Source organism: Podarcis erhardii (genome assembly GCF_964252035.2).
Source record: "Podarcis erhardii genome assembly, chromosome: 11".
Classification (NCBI taxonomy): Eukaryota; Metazoa; Chordata; class Lepidosauria; order Squamata; family Lacertidae; genus Podarcis; species Podarcis erhardii.
Genome location: NC_138501.1, coordinates 26,760,316 through 26,779,991, shown reverse-complemented (window position 1 = coordinate 26,779,991; position 19,676 = coordinate 26,760,316). Strand labels below are relative to the sequence as shown.

Below are 19,676 nucleotides of genomic sequence, written 5' to 3'. Positions count from 1 at the left end.
GAGATCGACACCTGGTCTGCCCTGTCCATCGTGTCTTGGAGCACCATCAAAAGACTGGTACCCAGAGTGTCCAAAAGGCAACTCGACTCTCACCGTGTACACTTGAGAGACTACCAGGGAAACGACATTCCCGTGGTAGGCATTGGCCGGTTCCGGATCGCCTTCAAAGATTTTTCGGGCCTGCTCTGGCTGGTGGTGGTCGAAGGTCAGCGGCCAAGCCTCCTAGGGCTAGACTGGTTTGATGCCCTCGGCCTGGAAGTCACCGGCATCAACTGCATCTCTAACGCAGAGACTGAGGGTCTGGTCAAAGACTTTGCCGAGGTTTTTGACGGCACTTTGGGGCAATATACAGGTACGCCCACCTCCTTTAGCCTTGATCAACAAGTCACCCCCATCAAGCTAAAGCCACGCCGGGTTCCCTTTGCTCTCAAGGCTAAGGTGGACGAACAACTGGACAAGCTGATCGCCCAAGGAGTTTTGGAGCCGGTTGACCACGCCAAGTGGGAAACCCCCATCGTCACGCCTGTCAAGCCAGACGGGTCAGTGAGAATCTGCGCTGACTACAAGTGCACGATCAACAAGGCACTTCAGCAGCACGCTTATCCGGTTCCTGTTGTCCAACACCTGCTGCATTCCCTGGGTGAGGGTAAGGTCTTCACTAAGCTGGACCTTGCCCAAGCCTATCAACAACTGCCCGTCGATGATGCCACTGCTGAAGCCCAGACGATCGTCACCCACCGAGGGGCATTCCGTTGCCGCCGGTTGCATTTTGGGGTGAGTGTGGCTCCTGGCATCTTCCAAAGCCTTATGGAGCGTCTCCTGCAAGGGCTTCCAGGCGTGGTACCATATTTTGATGATGTCTTGGTGTCTGCAGACTCACACCAGCAGCTGTTCGAGCACCTCCGTGCTGTGCTGACCAGATTCCAAGAGGCCGGGCTCAAGGTAAAGAGGGAGAAGTGCCACATTGCCGTTCCACAGGTAGAGTTCCTGGGCTATCTTATTGACGCCTCCGGCCTTCATCCGACCACATCCAAGATCCGCGCTATCCAGCAGGCCCCCATCCCAAAGAACAAGACGGAGTTGCAGGTGTTCCTGGGGCTGCTGAACTTTTATAACATGTTCCTGCCCCACAAAGCCACGGTGGCTGAGCCTCTTCACCGACTCCTCAGCACAAAGACGCCTTGGTCCTGGGGTCATCGGGAGACAGCAGCCTTCAACGCGGTCAAGGCTCTCCTTTCATCGGACAGTGTGCTGGTACAGTACAGTGAGTCCAGGCCGCTGGTCCTTGCCTGCGATGCCTCACCTTTTGGCATCGGCACTGTCCTTAGTCACCATTTTCCAGACGGAAGAGAAGCACCGCTCGCCTACTTTTCTAGGACGCTATCTCCGACGGAACGGAATTACAGCCAGTTCGACAAGGAGGCACTGGCACTTGTGGCTGGAGTGAAGAGGTTCCATAAATACCTCTATGGCAGGACTTTTGACCTCATCACTGACCACAAGCTGCTCCTGGGCCTCCTTGCCGGTGATCGTCCAACTCCACCGGTCCTCTCGCCGCACATGCTGTGATGGACTGTTTTCCTGGCTGCCTACCACTATTGGCTTGTCCATCGCCCGGGGAAATCGATGGGCCATGCTGACGCCCTCAGCCGTTGCCCTCTTCCAGCGTTTGTGGAAGACCCAGCTCCAGCTTCATCGCTCCTCCTGATTGAGGATCTTCCGGCAGCGCCTGTATCGGCTGCCACTGTGGCCTCCGCATCTGCCCAGGATCGCACCATCAGCCGTGTGCTCAACTGGGTGTGGAGGGGGTGGCCACAAGGGCCTTTTGCATCGGAGTTCCAGCCCTTCACAACCAGACAACATGAACTTTCGGCTCATCGCGGCTGTCTGCTGTGGGGAGACCACGTCTTGATTCCCCAAAGACTCCGTCAACGCGTCCTGGAGGCTCTGCATGTTGGCCACCCAGGAATTGTCAAAATGAAGGCGTTGGCTCGGTGTTACATCTGGTGGCCTAACATGGACGATGCCATCACTGCCTGGGTGTCCGCCTGTCAAGCGTGCCAAGAATCAAGGCCTGCACCACCGGCAGCTAAGGGACACACTTGGGAGACGCCAAAGACACCCTGGTTGAGGGTGCACATCGATCTGGCTGGCCCCTTTCACGGCCGGACCTTTATGGTAGTGGTAGACGCCTATTCCAAATGGCTGGAGGTGGCCCTTATGCCCTCCACTACTACCGAGGCCGTCATCCGGGTGCTGCGAGGCCTGTTTGCGACACATGGGTGTCCTGATGTCCTTGTCTCCGACAATGGACCGCAGTTCACATCAGGCACTTTTGAGCGGTATCTTTTGGGACTGGGCATCCACCATGCCCTAACGGCACCATTTTATCCATCCAGCAATGGGCAAGCGGAGAGAATGGTGCGCTCAGCAAAAGAGGCACTGGCACGCCTGGACTGGGGAAACTGGCATGAGCGGGTTGCCGAATACTTGTTCATGCAACACATCACCCCTCTTGCGGCCACAGGGCGGAGTCCTGCTGAACTGCTTATGGGCCGTCGCCTCAGGTCACCGCTCGACCAGCTGCACCCAGACTTTGCCGTGGCTGAACCCCCAGGCTGTGCCAACGCGCCATGGTCATTTGTTCCGGGAAACCAGGTCTTTGCCCGGAACTATGTGGGGGACATTCCTTGGGTGCCAGCCACAGTAATGGGAGTCACTGAACCTCGCTCGTACCAGGTGGCACTCGAAGACGGACACTTGTGGCGCTGGCACATAGACCAGCTTAGGCGCAGGGTTGGGGAATTGGACACTACCATGGTGCCCCCAACTGCGCTCGTGGCTCCAGAAGAGACACTTACAGATGGCGAGGCTCCACCTACACCTCCCTCGCAAACTGTCAGCGTGGAGCCGAACCAAGCCACTTCAGGGGGTCTGACCGACTTACCACAGGCTCAGACCACTCCACTTGTGGAGGCTCCACCCACAGCAGCGGATCCAGGGGATTTGGTTTCAACGCCACCTAGGGTCGCACCACAGCCTCAGCAAGAATTGTGTGGCCCCCCGGACTTGGCTACCAGTCCCCGGCGGTCTGGTAGAGTTTCCAAGCGCCCAACTTATTTAAAGGACTATGTTGTTGGACATGTATCACTGTTGGTCTAAGTATGGGAAATGTAACCGATATGCTTTTGTGCCTAATTGAACCATTACGTGTAGTGCTGTATATAAGGAAACCATTACGATTGTAACTAACGCCTTATCTCGGTGGGGAGGGGTGTTATGTACTGAAGTTCTCTCCCTGGGCTAGCAGGAGGATACTGTAGATAGTTATGCAAATGAAGGATCGAAAAGTGACATTCAATGATTGGATAGTTTTAGAATGTTGCAACAGTTACAATTGTTCTGTAGCTCTATATAAGCAGGCTGACTGAGCTCCTCAGTTAGTTCTGTTCCAGCTTACAAAATAAAGAGATGCTTTGGAGAAATCGCTGTGTCGTCTGCTATGTCAACCCACAACTTAACAGACTCCCTGTCCCTTTGCTGACAGAACAACTTGAGATAAATTACACCATTGCTCCCAGATAGCCATAAAAATATGTTGTTCCTCTAGTCACACTACATCAAAGAGAAGTCCAAGGTGAAGACATTTGCCTTCAGGCATAGAACAGCTGGAAAGGAGAAAGGAAGAAGAACTGGCCCAAGATTTAAGCCTGGAATGTAGCCTTTCATTTGCACATTCTCAGTATATCTTTAGCAGTTAGTTATACAGTAATCAAGTTCTTTTGCCCTGTCAAGGCCTGAAGTAAACCCAGAAATTTGCTTAATCCCATCAAATTTTGACCTACATTTCAAGCACTGGCATGGTTAGTTTAAGAGACAAACCATTGCTTTTGTCTTCACCAATTGATTGCTCTAGATCTTCTAAAAAGTGCACTCACTATTCTTTAATATGTGTCCTTTTGAATCATACTTGCCTAAGCAGCTTAGAAACCCATCAGCCGATCCCTTTGGTTTCTTGTGCATCTTGCCCTAATCAAAGGAGGGACACCATTCTTTTTTATTCATTTTGCATCAAAAACTTGCCTTTCTGTTGTGTCTGCACTTAAAAGTCCTTTCATTTAAAGCTTTCAAGCTTCTTAAACCCAAGAATCTGTACAAATTAAGTTTTGTGATCACAGCCATCTGCTTCACTCTCCAAAATAGGCCCCTCTTTCTCGCATGTGTTGCCTCTCTCTTCTGCATCATCTTGATCTTTGATATGTGCCCTCTTTGTTTGTGTATATTGTTTAAAGAGAGTTTCTTAGGTGGTAAGATGTGTTGGCTGGTAAGATGTGTTGCTAAAAACTGCAGCATCCTCAGTCTAGGTGGTTTCAGGTCAAGATGTGGAGCCATTTTTCTGCAGCACAAAAGTCAATTGAGCTGAGTGTTTGGTGTGAGGAATGGGGAGGAGTGTATACAAATATGTATTAGAATAGGGGTGTGGGTGTAATTAAGTAAGTGAAAGAGGAATACATCAGTATGCATTCATGTATATGTTTTGGTCCTGCCTGCTTCACTTTTGGTGCACCCACCACTATGTTTTATTGCTGCTTAAGAAACTTTTATATTGCTTTTTCGGGCAATGACCTCCCAAAGTGGAAATATGTGCAACCCTTGCAGCGGGAGGAGGAGGTCAAAACACAGGCTTCGATAGCATGCCCAATACGAATATAAGCATGCACAATACTCACTTGAAAATCCCATTTCTGGGAGTCTAATCAAAGGCTTTAGCACAGTGGCAAATAAGACCTAGGACTTTGTCTCTAGTCACCACTATTTGCCCCAGTTTCTTAGAGTCCCTTCCCAATGAAGTTAGTTCAGGCACAAAGATCTGCCCTCAACTTCTGCTGTGTAGACAGATGCGAATAATGTATTCATCTTCTTTGCAATCTCCTTTTACAGTGGTGCCCCGCAAGACGAACGCCTCGCAAGACGGAAAACCCGCTAGACGAAAGGGTTTTCCGTTTTGGAGGCGCTTCACAAAACGAATTTCCCTATGGGCTTGCTTCGCAAGACGAAAATGTCTGCGAGTTCCTGCGGGGTTTTTCCCCTTTTTTCCCCCTTTTCCTAAGCCCTAAGCCGCTTATCAGCTGATCCGCTAAAAGCCGCTAAACCGCTAATAGCGCTAATCCGCTAAGCTGTCAATGGACTTGCTTCGCAAGACGAAAAAAACGCTATACGAAGAGCCTCACGGAGCGGATTAATTTCGTCTTGCGAGGCACCACTGTACTCCCTTGTCATCCAGAGATCCAGCTGTATGCTGGTATGCTCCTTCTAACTTACTTTGTTGTCCCTCTTTATATATTTTTAGTGATGTGCACCTCACATTCTTTCTTTGCATTCCTTGTTGCTGCTTGCAATTCTTTTGCCAAAGTTTCTGCTCTTTTTTATTCTCCTTATTTGGAGCTTCTGTTTTCAGAAGGAAACTTTCACTGTTAGCCCTCCTTGACCACACTGGAATCTTCTTGGCTGTGGTGGTACCTTTCCTGATTTTGCATACACTTTCTAGCTGAGTCTCTGCTATTGTGCTTTTTAAGAACATCCCAATAGTCTGGAAATAGTTGACTATTTACAAATCCCCTCTGCTTATTTTGGGTGACTGTGGCAACTTAATGGCTTTAAAAGAGAATTAGAAATTCATAGGAAAACAGGCTTTCAATTATTGCTAGGCGCAATGACTATATGTTCCCTCCAGGAGTATGCCTCTGAATGCCAGTTGTTAAGAAACAGTAGTAGGAATGAGTCTTACTTGTGAGGCTTTGAATAGATATCTGTTGGGCCACTGTGGGAAACAGAATGCTGGACTAGATGAGCCTTGGGTCTCTTCCAACAAACCTCACTTTACATCCTTATGTGCCATTGCTTTTAACATTGTGTGTGTGCATGCAGCTCTGTTGTATTGCTGTCTTGAGGGCATCTGTTGGAGAATGCTCGTAGCCTCATTGGTGACAAGATGCACAGTTTTCTGCCAACTACCATATTTTTCACTCCATAAGACGCACTTTTTCCCTCCTAAAAAGTAAGGGGAAATGTGAGTGTGTCTTATGGGGCGAATGGCGCTTCGCAGGAGAGGCGCTGCGCAGAGAGGAAGAGCTGCGCAGCGCCCCTTCAGCGAAGCACCTCTCCTGCGAAGCGGGAGGAGGAACGGAGCTCCTTCTGTTCCTCCTCCCACTTCGCTGAAGGGACGCTGCGCAGCTCTCCTCTGTGCAGTGCCCCTTCAGCGAAGCGCCTCTCCCGCGAAGCAGGAGGAGGAACAGAAGGGGCTCCTTCTGTTCCTCCTCCCGCTTCTCTGAAGAGGCACTGTGCAAAGACAGTGGCCAGCACTGTGGCCACACAGTGGCCAGCTTGATGCCTATGAGAAGCCCACAGGCAGTACATGAGCATCATAGCACCTCTAAAAACTAGGTGCGTCTTATGGTCGGGTGCGTCTTATAGAGCGAAAAATATGGTATGTTCACACACATTTGGCATTGTTTTGCAATGCACATTTTATCTCCCCACTCCCCTGGTTGAATGTCTCCATGTTTTTCCATGTTAGCTGTCATGTAGCCCTGTTTAACAAACAAACAGAAAGTGCCAGATTTGAGCCTGGTTCGTGCCTGTTGTTCCATGATGTGCATAAAACAAATAAATGAGCAATCTTTGTTCCCACAACAAGAGTACCCATCCTGTAGCAGGACTGCATCCCCATCTCCATTGCCCAATTGCCACCGTGCATCTATTGATTTCACAGCAACAATGCTGGATCAGAGCAAGGAGGAGTGAGAAACAAAGCTGTTTTTGTTGCTCCAAAAATATTGCCATCTGTACAAGCCCAAAGCTTGCCTGGTTTGAAAAACAAGCCCCAAACCTGATCATGACTCAGACATGATTCTGGGGGAGTATTTAGAAAGCAGCTTTCTCTGCTTGACTTGAGAGAGCCTTGCAGACAGCGAGCTGCTGCTGCTGAGAGGGAGGGAGGGGGTCTGTTGTAATAGTCCCACCTCCTCCTAGTAGACTCTTAGGAAATAATCTAGAGCAGGGGTGGACAGAAAGTACATCAAAATCTGGTCCATCCAAGGCCTCTTTGCTCACTGTTGTGATAAATTCAAATCTTTGTTGCCCCACTCTTGGCTTACCTTCAAAGATGAGTGGGTTTAAACAAGAAACACACAGTGCTTATTTTTCTTTCTAGAGAGTCCCTGGGGGCATCACCTTGCTGTTTCCCTTCACGGCAGTTATTTATTTTGACACCTTCTCTTGTTTTTGTTTTTAATGTACAGTATAATCATTTGAACTGTTGTCACTTGAGATTCTAGGGAAAATCTGCCACTCTGCATAGAATCTTCTCACAACACAAACCCTGTTCACATATGTTACACTGAACACATCTGCAAGTGTTTCTGTGAAAGAGTGTACACTTGTTGATTTGTACAGCTCAGCTCTTGAGTACACGAGTGCATACTGTACACTCATTGAACATCATGTGTGAATAACTGTACAGGTGTACAGCTCAACAATTGGGTACATAAATTGTACGTCATTGAACGCAACGTATGAACACCATAAGGTGTTCCTTAACGTATTTAAAGCAGTCTCATGTCATACTTGGAAGCTTACTTTGCACCCCCCCCTTTACTCCCTTCTTTTCAGGGTCTTTATGTCTTCGTGGTTTATTTTATTCTGCACAACCAGCTCTGTTGCCCTGTGAAAGCAAGTTACACAGTTGAAATGAATGGGCATACAAGTCCAGGTTCTGCGTTCTTCACTCATGGTAGCGGCATGCCTCCAGCAGGAGCAGAGATCAGCAAATCTACTCAGAACCTAATTGCTGCTATGGAAGAGGTACTTGCATTACTTTACCTAAGCATACTAAGAAAAAATATACTGGGTGGAATGGAATCCAATGTAGTGCTATGCAAATCATCCAGTCAATGCACAAATTTCTGCTTGCCCAACAAAATGTTCCCACTTGGCCACCCAAATCTGTTCAAGTAGTTCTAACAACCCTCTGGAGCAGATTTGTCAAGGGCATACAGAGCATGTGGCACATGTGGGTGGAGGAGGAAGAAAAGTGGGAATCGTTATTTTTTATTCTATTTGTTTATAAAAAATATTTGTATGCCACTGTGTCATAAAGATAGATCAAAGCAGTTTGCAGCAATGGAAACACAGAACCTTACAATAAAAACCTTGCGAAAGTTCAAAACAGACATCAAGTAACCATTGTGGAAAGACATATTCTTATTTTCCTGCACAGGCCTTGCAGAACAGAAGAGCTTTCAGCAGGCGTTTAAAAGTTGGCACAGAAGGTGTCTGATGATGCAACTCATTAGCAGAACACCACCCACTAAGTAAATGCATCAAGAAACCCTGAAATGCAAATATGAGCTTGTGTGACCCAGCAGATACAGTTTAGTGGCTCTCAGAAATCTGCGTTCAATTCTGTGCCTCAGATTCATTGCGTAGGCTTGAGAGGTTTAGGACCTCACTGTCTCAGTTCCCTACCTGAAGTTGTTGCGAGGGCACACGTGTTGAAAATTGCAAAGCACTTTGTTTGAAGTGTGATTCTTTACATGTTCAGAAGCAGGACCTGCTGAGTTTGATGGGGCATACAACCAGGTAAGTGAATATAGGATTGCAGCCTCGTTTAAGCCCTAATTGGGCACCTGAGCAACACATGCCAGAGATGTGTGTGTGGCAGTGTGTAAGGGTGCATGCGCTGGCCCCACTCCCAATGTCTTCTCCCCACTTGCACTTTTCCAAACTTCCCAACTTGAGGAAGAAGTTGTCTGAAGGGGGCTGCTGAGCACATCTGAACAAACACAGAAGCTCTTCACACCTTTATTTTCAACATGTGTTAGGTTTCTTGTGGAAACTGGGTTGATGGGAGCAGGGGGTTGCCTGTGCAACTGTGCTGCCTATTTATTTATTAGTTATCTAAAAGGTCTCCAAGCAACTGACATTTGAAAACATACTCATAAATACATTATACCATGGGGAGAGGGAAATCTAGTGAAGCATTAACGTTTCATTCAACATGCAAAAAACCAAACCCACTAATCCCGCCGGCACAGTAGCAGCAATAGAAAGCTTTGGCAGTGCACTAACAATACTATACTGTTTTTGCATATAATAATAAACATTTTTCATTATCAAAGATATCATACGTCCACAAATACAGCACACTCAATTTAGTAGTGGAGAAATTAATATACAGCACTGCACATCAAATACAAATTATAAACTGTACATATAACATGACGGTAACCATGTCCAAAGTGAGTTTTATTTAAAGTTACATGTTTATGGAATGTTTTCATCAAAGAAAGGTTCTCAAAGAAAAAGGAAAAAGTGGACTGGAACAATTTCATTGATTGATTGATTGATTGATTGAGTGAGTGAGTGACTGCCCATCATTCATGCTAAGGTCTCAGGACAGGTTACAGCATCAAAACAGAATGTTAGAAAAAATTTAAAGCAACTTACAACCATAAAATAGAATATAAATGAACACAGTACAAAAGAAGACTAATAGTACTACCCTTGACAACAGTAGTACGATAACTGGGCACACAGATTAGTGAAAGCCTGATGAAGCAGCAAGGCTTTTTCTACTAGTCAGCTAAAAACTCCCGTGGAGCAGGCCTGTTGGATTTCTCCAGGGGTGGTGGGAATTCTGTAATACTGGCGCCACCATTATCTTAGTAGGGGATAAGGTCATGCTGACAGTGGTATCACCTGGAGCAATGACTCTGCTTGATCTTAACTCACAAGACGTGAGAGAAGGAGAAACAGAAGAAGACACTCCCTAAGATATCCTGAATGCAGGCCGTTTAGAGCTCTGACAGTCTACAGCAGCACCTTGAATTTGCCTTGGAAAAGACACTGGCAAATTGTACAGGTTAAGAAAAATATATGATGATATTGCCATGCATATGACTTCTAGCTCCAATTCTGCATTTCAAAGTTGTTATTTCTGGAGAATTTTCAAAGTGCCACATTACAGTAGCCAATCAGAATGCCATTTTTTCTCAAAGACATTTTTTCTGTTAGTTCTCAGATTTTTTTTTTCATTCTAGAAAATAAAGCCCTCTTGGGGGGGGGATATTATTATTTTGTATGTAGTGGCTGCTGCTACCCTCTGTAATGCCCCAGAATGACACTGGATTTAGGGAATTTTGGAATATGCGAAATGATGGCTAGGTTTCTTGCAGCAGCAAAACAGAATCAGGGAGAGAAAAACCTTAGTAAAAAGAGAAAGAAGTCTACTGATTGAGAGTTCCACCTTCAAGAAACTATTGGAGAATTTCACTTACCCCCACAAGAAATATGGTGAAAAGGTCCCTCCAATTTATCTGCTCACAGATTGGGTGGAGGATTTTGAAAGGCCATCTACCTGCAGCGAAGTGAAGAAGTTACTGCAGCATTATAACCAATGCAGCAATCCTCAATCTTAAGAAGCCAGCAGAATTTAGGCTAGCAGAATTTGCACTGGCATAAGTTACCCTTATTTCAAACTCCTTCCAGGAGCCTCTGGGAGGGGCTACTGAGCTGGCAGGTGAGTGTGTGCTCACGTTTTCCGGTTTGGGCCCTAGATCACATCAGCAAGCTATACAGGATTTGGAATAGGTTTATGTCTGTCCTTGTCCTGTTCCTCCATGCTCCTGGAATACCCCGTTTGGGGGACAAATTCTGGATTAAGTTAAACTCTGTTAAATTCTACCAGCTGAGCCGGTGGAGCCACAGCTAAGCAGGGGGAGAAAGTAACACAGCCATTGGGCTGGCTGAGCCCTGGCTCATCTGGGAAAGCCCAAGATCCACGAAAGCCAAACTCACCTTGGCACATCTTGGGTTTGGACTGCACTGTAATAAGTCCTTAAAGGGTCCCAGCTATTGAATTAGCCAAAGGTAAGGTAATGTGTTGCTGACATCATCCGTCAGCTGGGCGCCTAAAAGCAATGTTGGAATTCAGGAGCACTTCTTAATTGAAATTGCCATATAAAATAATGAATGTTCATTCTGCTTGCATCCTGACCTTCCTCAGCATGGAGTTTTATTATCACAACCAATCCTGAGGGATAGTGACTTGCTTAAACTGCTCAGCGTCAAACTACAAGTTACACAGCTGGCCTCCTGCCTATTTTTTAAAAAAATTAAAAGCAGGGATAAGTAGGGGCAGAGGGTTAATCCTTTTCCTATGTTGTAAGCCCCATTGGAGGGTGTGTGTGTGTGTGTGTGTGTGTGTGTGTGTGTGTGGACAGGTACGAACCTGCATTTTTTCTGCAACAGGCAGTTCAATCAAAGATAATGTTTTGGTTGGCTCTGAGTTAGCTTCACAGTTCAGCAGGGATTTGAACTTCAGATAGCCAAGTCCAAACCTAACTGCTGTGCAACGCTGCCTGTCTAGTAGTATTAGTAGTAATAGTAGCTTGGACAAAAGTTGGGTTTCTTTCTCACTAAAACATTTATTCATACCTGGGCTTAGTGTGCTCAAGGCAGCCAGTAATATTAAGTGTGTGTGTGTGTGTGTGTGTGTGTGTGTGTGTGTGCGTGTGTGCGTGTGTGTGCATGCATGTGCATGCGCGCGCACACACACACACACACACACACACACACACAATTGTAAAGGGTGGAATTGAACATTTTGCTGTTCCAAAGGTTTCATATCAGCTTACCAAATGGAACAGTCTCTCCTCCACCTGTGAGCTGTGGATGGGGGTGGGCCTTCTCCTGACCCTCTCAAAGCCAGCTTGGGTGGGGGTATGGTGTCAGCAGGGAGGAATGGAAGAAATCCCCATTGCAGAAGCCCCTGCACAGGACTTCTGCTGATAGGGTTTGTTAGTGATCCTGTCCAAAGTATTTAAAATGACCATAGTCCATTAAAGGCAGCCAAAAACCACTAAAATATCAGAGAGGAAATAAAAATTGCAATCTATTAAAAATCATTTAGCCAGTTTCATTTAAAAAACAACAACAACTTCAGAAAGAACCATTAATGACCTAAAAATCATCCTTAAAAGGAATGTTTTAATTATCCAATGTAAGTTCCCTATCCCTGCTCTAGTCATATCACTAGAAGATTGAGGGACGCCTGCAAATTATAATGCAGAGAGTAATCCTCTGCCTCTTTCTCAATGTTTTCCCAAAGATGCCTGCAGACTGGGAGAGGGCATCTCTAAGGCCAGGCAGCCAGGCCAGTGCTGCCTTTAAACAGAGCCCACACAATGGCAGTGCCTACGCAACTCCGGGAGGGTTCAGCAGCGGCTCCTTAGTGGCTGATGAAGAATCACAAGAGTTTGATGATCTAATATTTGCTTTAAAAACAGGTAAGTGCAATCTCTCTTCTTTTCAGAAGCCCACATGTTATGCTTTGGAATGCAACTGGTTTTTCTAAAGATCAAGTGTGCTCTTTGCTAATGCATTATGTCTGGCAAATCAAATTGTAGTGGGGGAAAATGTTTTAGCACAAATACTTATTTTCTGTGCTAAAGTTAATATGCAGATTATTTTAAAGACCTGCAAAAACAAATTGAATGAAAAAACATTAAGCTTTTTGTTTTCATTCTACTAGAGTCAGGACACTAAGCTAGTCTGGAATGTTTAATGGATTTTCTCAAGTGCTCAAGGTAAACTTTAGCATGTATGAAAGAACTTGTGTTCTTAAGGCAATGGTTCTTATAGCAGTGCCCCCAAATTTCCTTCACTAATGCCCTCAGGTTCATTGTTGTTTGCATGTGTGGAAGAAGTTATACAGGAACCAAAATACCATCAAGGGGAATAACTATTTGAAGCAGAAGATCAATCATGTGGGCCAATTCCGGACAGACAATTCAAAGCTTACAGGATCCACGCAGCTCCTACAAAAAGTGAGAGGAGCAGTTAAGTACCATGAGGTCAGAGCTGAAGGAGGCCATGAAACAGTCCAAGGCAGTTAAATCTTAGTGGGATCCAAAAGTGATGCACAGGGGGTGGCTACAGGCAGGAAGAGAAAGTTAGAGAAAGAGGATGGAACAGGAGCAGTCAGAATGAGTGAGAGTGAAGCCAAGGAAGGAGCTGGTGGGGCTGCTTGGATACCCAGGAGGCACATAGACTCCTAAAGTAGACCTCACAATTGCTTGCCCTTGATTCAAGTCATGCCAATTCCAAAAGGGCTGTTGTGAATGTGATTGCGGCAATTTCATTTAGCATGGTACTTCCAGTTTGCACATTACCTTCTCCACCTGAATGTAGGCAAGAGCAAGTACGTGTATGTATAGGTCAGTCAGTCATATCAGCTAAAAATCATTGTTGGTCTCTAAGTGTTCACATCTGAGGAGCAGGAGTCCTGCTCAACACGTTGTCAAGGACACCTACAAGGAGGTGCTAGTAGACCCTCAAAAATGAAAAGAAAAGCAGTTTCTATTCTGCCTGTTGAATAAGCTGGGATAAAGACATGCGTACAAAAGCTTTATTCCTATGTGACTCACATACAGTGGACCCTCAGGTTACCTTACCTTTGGGTAACGTAACTTTTGGGTTGTGAACATGGACACCCCGGAAGTGTATACTTCTGGGTTTTGCCACGCGCACATGTACAGAAGCCCTCTATCGCGCTGTGTGCATGTGCAGAAGTGGCACCTCATGTTGTGGACTTTTTGGGGTATGTACAGACCCCTGGAACAAATTAAGTTCGTATCCAGAGGGTCAACTGTATAGGGCAATGCTGCATTGAACCGGGAGCAGGGCTGCACTTTTAGGCCTGCCTTCAACTTCATCCCACAACTGAATGTGGCGTGTGGTTGTCAGTAAAGAAACCCCAATGTGCAAGCTCCTGCTCATGCGTAGGGACTCCATATGATTGGGATGTCAGAGTCAACTAAAAGTACAGACCAACTCTTGATTCCATGGTACACCCCCCAACACACAAGTGATATATTAATAAGGCTAGAGAATGCCTGTGATGCTAGTAACTTATAAATGATGTTGGGCACAACATGATAGATGAGGAAAGAGCAAGGTGAGATCTAATACTGAATAGCCAGAGTATATTGAGTATTGGAATTAGCTTATTGATCTATTCAGGCAGCAGTTGCCACTGCAGGCACCTTGTTGGGTCTGCTAATGAAGCGCTCTCCCTATTTATATTTATATATGTGTGTGTGTTATTGGTTATTACAAATAACATGAAACAATACAAATAATGGATATTGGACACCAGGTACAATGCAAAATACAGTCGTGATATGTATAAGACAGAAAATAATAGCAGCCAAAAAGATGTATGTTCCATCTAGGTCCCTCCATGTTATAGTTAATAAAATAAATAAATATAAACCAATTATTATTTCTCCAGTCTTCACTTATAGCTTTATGTAAGCTTATCGGTCAAAGTCAAGTTCTATGCCCTGTCATACCACTTGCGGACAGTACATCAGCCTGCGTCTTTCCAATGTAAGCCCAGCTCCATGCTGCCACAAGGAGGTGTTTTGTCAGATTCTTACAAGGGAGATTCTTGTTGCACCTTCTAAATAAGGATTTATTTCAATGTCTTTGTGAAGGAGATCACTAGGGATTACAATAACTGCATTCCAAAATGTCTGTGCTTCTGGAATGTCCCACCAGAGAGGGATCCATGCACCAAGATTTGGACATTTCTTCAACAAATGGGTGATAAGGAATTATTAATATAATGAGGTCTTACAGATGTCCAGTGCCATTGATGCACAGATTTTAACATGGATTCCTTCATTTTAATGGATATAGGCTTAAAGGTGGACACACGTAACAAAGCTGCCCATTCTCCATCAGAGATAAAATGGCTATCACACAGGAAAAAAGAAAGAAATAGTCCCCTGAATATCAGCTTCTCACAATTGTTTGAGCCCTCCCTAAATTGATAATCTAATAACCTTGTGTAGATCTCTGAAACTACCTCTTTCATACTCCTTGAGCTGGTCTCACAAACTTTTTCAAACAAAGTGAGGGACCATGATAAACTCAGTGCATTTTTGATTAGCACTCAAGTTCAAAGCAGGAAGCAAAGTAAGCTTCAGATCCCAGAGTTTCCGTTTTGGTACTGCAAGATGGGCAGAGCTGATAAAGAAACTGGGCTAACAAAATTAGCAAGGGAATATATGAAGCACAAACCTCATAATTATTGTTGGAAACATGCAGGCCAAGGAATCTACTTTCCCAGTATTAAATCATGAAATAGCCCTATGAGGACTAATGTGCTTTAATCTGATAACAAATTGGTCGCATTGAACTCTTAGCCTTCTGTAATAGTTTTCTGAGCAGCTGTGCATTGAAATATTTTAGGTTGTTGCTTCGCTGTTTGATGACCTGTTTGTGTTCCAACACAATGTTGTTACTATTATTTTAAAGAACCAGTTTTTAAATATTGGGATTTAAAAAATAAATAAAATAAAGGGACACCCTAGACATGTTAAAGGTTCAGATCTTGCAGATGTAGCAATTGCAGTTTGATATTTAAGCACATCATAAGCATTCTTAGCACTGTGGTATAAAATGAGCCATGCCAGGCTATTCCATTTGACCTTGGGCTGTGCTTTTTGGTGGTGGCTAGCAGCAGTTAATTCTGGAAATTTCATAGTAGGACACTTCTGAAACACCCTGTGTCTATAAAGGAAGTTACTTTTTAATAAACTTCAGTCAGGAGTTCAACTATGGTTCTACATAAAGTTCCTATACTTTAACAGATTATCTGGCAGCTCTGGGTCCCTCAAACTGTGTAAGCCTTCTTGTCAAAACAGCCTTTTACTGCAGTAGATGTTCTTTGTCATCTTACTGAAATGCCTTTTCCTTCTTGACTCCAAAAGCAGCTAGCTATAGCATATTAGTCCCACTGTGACCTTTTCTGTAGCCTTATTTTAGATACCAATTTCATTTCATTTCTCTGAACTGAGCTCTTCTGTTTAAAAAGAAAGTGAAAAGGCAGCATCTGAGAGGCCAAAATGCCATGGAATCTGAGGTCAACAGGTTTCTGGAGCAACCCAAAATGAAACTTTACAGAAATGATGGTTATTTACAAGAACATCTAGACTAGGCTTGATTTAAGAGTTGCCTTTCTCCAAGATGTCTGAACACTCCACTGTTTTCTACCCCAGAGAGCACAATCACCTCTTCTTATGATCCTGCATATACGTCTGGGTGTTTCTTCCCTCTATAAAACTTTTTCATCTATCTTGTTTCAAGGCTCATCGTTTTCCTCTAACTGGTTCCAAGTAGTGGCTTAGTCACAGAATCATAGACTTGTAGAGTTGGAAGGGAGCCCAAAAGGTCATCTAGTGGAACCCCCTGCAATGCAGGAATCACAGCCAAAGTATCCTCGACAGATGGCCACCCGACCTGTTTAACAACCTCCAGCGAAGAAGAGTCCACCACCTTCTGATGTAGTCCATTCCACTGTTGAACAGGTCTTGCCCTCAGAAAGTTCTTCCTAAGGTTTAGTCAGAATTGCCTTTCTTGTCATTTGAAGGTTGGTTCAAGTTGTCCCCTCTGGAGCAGCGCAGTTGTATCTGCTTTTGGAAACCAGCCATTCACTCTCTCAGAGCCTCTTCACCACCTCCCACATTTCCTCTGCTCCTAAAATATTTTTCTTTGAAGAGTCACTTGGTCATCACTGGAGAAAAAAGGAGAGATGAGTATTGCTGGGCAACAGAAAGACCTGTTTGGAATGAAATCCCTGCCAGTCTCCCATCTGATTTCACAAATTGTTTTCTAAATGAAAACCTGGTAACACTTGGTATCCTGAAAGCATCGCATTGGCAGGACTCTGCAAGCCAGATTTATTGCAAGGACAACACCTTTGAAGACAGTGGATTTGCAGCAGGAATGATTCTGCCCAGTCCATCGTATCTCTGTAGCCCTTGGTCATTTGTAACTGGTTTTGCTGGAAAGTAATGCCTGGCATTAATCCCTTTTTAGCATTACCATGTTTAATTATGCTTGCACGCACTTCTGAATAAATATGGATTGCAAGTCTTGAAATGCCCAAATAGGGGTTGGGCAATTTTTTAAAAGCTGTATTTGCTTTTCCTGACACCAGAGCACAGAGTGTTCACCTAGGCAGCAGTAATCTGTCTGTGCCACTTGCAGAAGAAACGGCGAAGAGAGGAAGCCAAGTTGTTCCATCTGCTTTTGGTTGTTGTCATTTATGAAGAATTCAAGTGCTGTTGAAGCTGCATTCACCATCATCCTAATGGGTCTTGCCCTCCCTGTAGAGAAACTTCCTAGAGGCATGAACCTAGCAAACCAATCCTCATCTTGATGTAATGCTGGTGGAAGGAATCCTTCAGCTACTCCTGGCCTGGGCCAAGCTTTGTCAAAAAATGTTACTGCCATCTGGGAAATCCCTATTGGCATTGTTCACACACTGAGGTCCTGTTCTTCATTCAGGTGTTTTCCTTGCAGGAACAAAAGTCCATTAGGGCAGAGAGGGTGAGGAGTTTTGGACGGAGTAGTAGGAACAACTGGAGGAACTTAAACCCCTTTCACATTGGGAGGATTGCCTGCACATTATGCGTGACCTGCCCTTTAAAGGCTAGAGGGCTCCAAGAAGATTCAACAAGAGGGAGGAACAAAGATCCCAGGCTGCACAAGGAAATAAACAGAAGAGTGCTGTTTTTCCACCTCAAAATCAAACCCTTAAACAAAAATAATATTTGCCAAGCTAGGAGAAGCAGTGGAATTTCCCCTGTAGAATTTTCTGGGCTGCTAACACCTTGCAACAAGAGAAACTAGTTAGAGGATTTTCCACCACAAACATGCATTATTTTCATCTTTGCTTATCTGTTAAGGAACCCTGAGAATTGGAGTCTTGCAAAGGGGTTATGGCCCTAACAAACAGTTTTGAAATATCTTCACAAAGCTGCAATCCACAGGGCTCTTAGTGGTAAACCATGCTAGTTAATCCAGTTACAAACTAGTTTAAATTGGTACTTCAATCAAGCACCATTTTAGGATTCTGTCACTGCACCTCTGTTTTGTGTTTTCGAGGACATGGGTAATTCTGTTTGTGTACATTCACATACACCATCAGCACAAGTCCTAAAAACATCACAGAGGCAATACCGCAGCTGTACAGAGTTATATATGCAAGGCCAAAGAACTTTCTGTTATCTATAACTGCAGTTTATAGAAACAAAAATCCAAGGAGAGGGAGTGATGGGGAAGAAAGAAAGAAAAGACTGCAAGGGTACACAAGAAGCATTTAATTTATTAATGGCCCACGGTGTTTTGAGTTGACGGGACCTTCAGAAACCACTGAATTCATCTCATCAGTGGTCAGCATAAGATTCTTGCCTGCCACAGCAGCAAACCATATATATTGCTTTAGCCAGTGGTGGACTTAGGTATTATGGTGCCCTGTGCAAGGCCAAAATTTGGTGCCCCTCCCCCTGTCCTCACACTGCCTTCCCAAAGGCAGGCAAGGATGCACCCGGCTTTGGGAAAGAGGTGCAAGGGCTCTGTCAGGGACCAAGAGCCCTGTCACCTCCTTCCCACAGCTGGGAAAGTGCTAAAAAGGCTTGGGAAGGAGACAGGAGGACTCTGGGACCCCGTCAGAGCCTGATCTACCTTCCCAAAGCCCAGAGCCTCGCTTTGATTAGGCACCCCTTCAGCTCAGTGCCCAGAGCATGCACATTGCTTGCACAGCCCTAAATCTGCCCCTGCTTTAGCTGACCCTTGAGGAGCTGGGATGCACAGGTTGAAATACACAGGACAGAAATAAATTGGGCTTTAAATTGTTTCTAGCACAGCTTCAAGGTCTCTTCTTTCTTTTGCAAAAAAATCCAGACCAAGAGAAGCTATATTTGTAGCAGATAATGAAAGAACAGAGCAGGTTTGCTCTCTGCTGGATATACTGCCCTTTTTTAATGTCCGAGCCTCCCAAATGTTATCATCCTTTCTCTTCCTTTCAGGTGCAGGCCTCAACATCAGTGACACCGAGTCCTGCCCCGGCAGCCAGGACGGAGGCACGATGGTTAGTTCCCAGATTGTAGAGCTTAGAAGAATACCCATAGCGGACACTCATCTCTAGTTCCTACGTCATTTTTATTATTCCAATCTCCATGTTTTTGTAACTATGTTTTTTTTTCTTTTGCACTAAACCAACAAACCAACAGACCCAACTGCTACACAGCTGTGTACTAGAATGCTGTGAATTATAAATGGACAATTAACAGAAATGATTTTCATGGTTGTGTGTAAAAGGGAGGGCTGTAAATTTTTACAGGGGCTGAGCTCCTGGCTCGGGTTTGAACCCATTAATTTAGATGCACATATTCCATCAAGTGTAGCCTAATTTTTTTAAAAAACTAACCTGTATGTGCATGGGTGTTCTAATAAAAATTGATAGAGTCCATTTGATAGAGACATATGTGTGTGGCTGATCAGTCTACCAAAGGTATTGCATTTGTAGAGCTGCTGATTATTTTAATGCCATGGATTCTTTTTTTCGTATGTTCTGCTTTACTTTTTTCTGCCCTACACGAGTATCATTCTCCTCCCAAAGAAGGTAAAACATAATCTTACCCTGAAGAATCTGCCTGCAGATTATTAGAAAACATCTTTCTCTTGCCAGCCTGGCACTCACCAGTAATATCCCCTGTGGTGTCTGCAAAAGGTCTCAGTAATTATCCCTTAAAAATCCACAG

At 44.8% G+C, this 19,676-nt stretch overlaps 1 protein-coding gene across 4 annotated transcripts in view; it reads left to right on the top strand.

Annotated features, from left to right (window-relative positions):
- Positions 1 to 19,395, top strand: part of ADGRV1 (adhesion G protein-coupled receptor V1) — a 251,864-nt gene extending 232,469 nt beyond the window's left edge. For 3 of the 4 annotated variants that reach the window (XM_081880292.1, XM_081880290.1, XM_081880291.1), the window contains 3 exons: positions 7,672 to 7,863; positions 12,170 to 12,347; positions 18,942 to 19,395. In XM_081880292.1, coding sequence (XP_081736418.1) covers positions 7,672 to 7,863; positions 12,170 to 12,347; positions 18,942 to 19,060 — 489 coding nt within the window. In that variant the 3' untranslated portion in view covers positions 19,061 to 19,395. Of the gene's footprint in view, positions 1 to 7,671; positions 7,864 to 12,169; positions 12,348 to 18,941 lie in introns of those variants that run through there. The other variant, XM_081880293.1, reaches the window with a different exon arrangement.
- Positions 19,396 to 19,676: the final 281 nt, after the last annotated feature.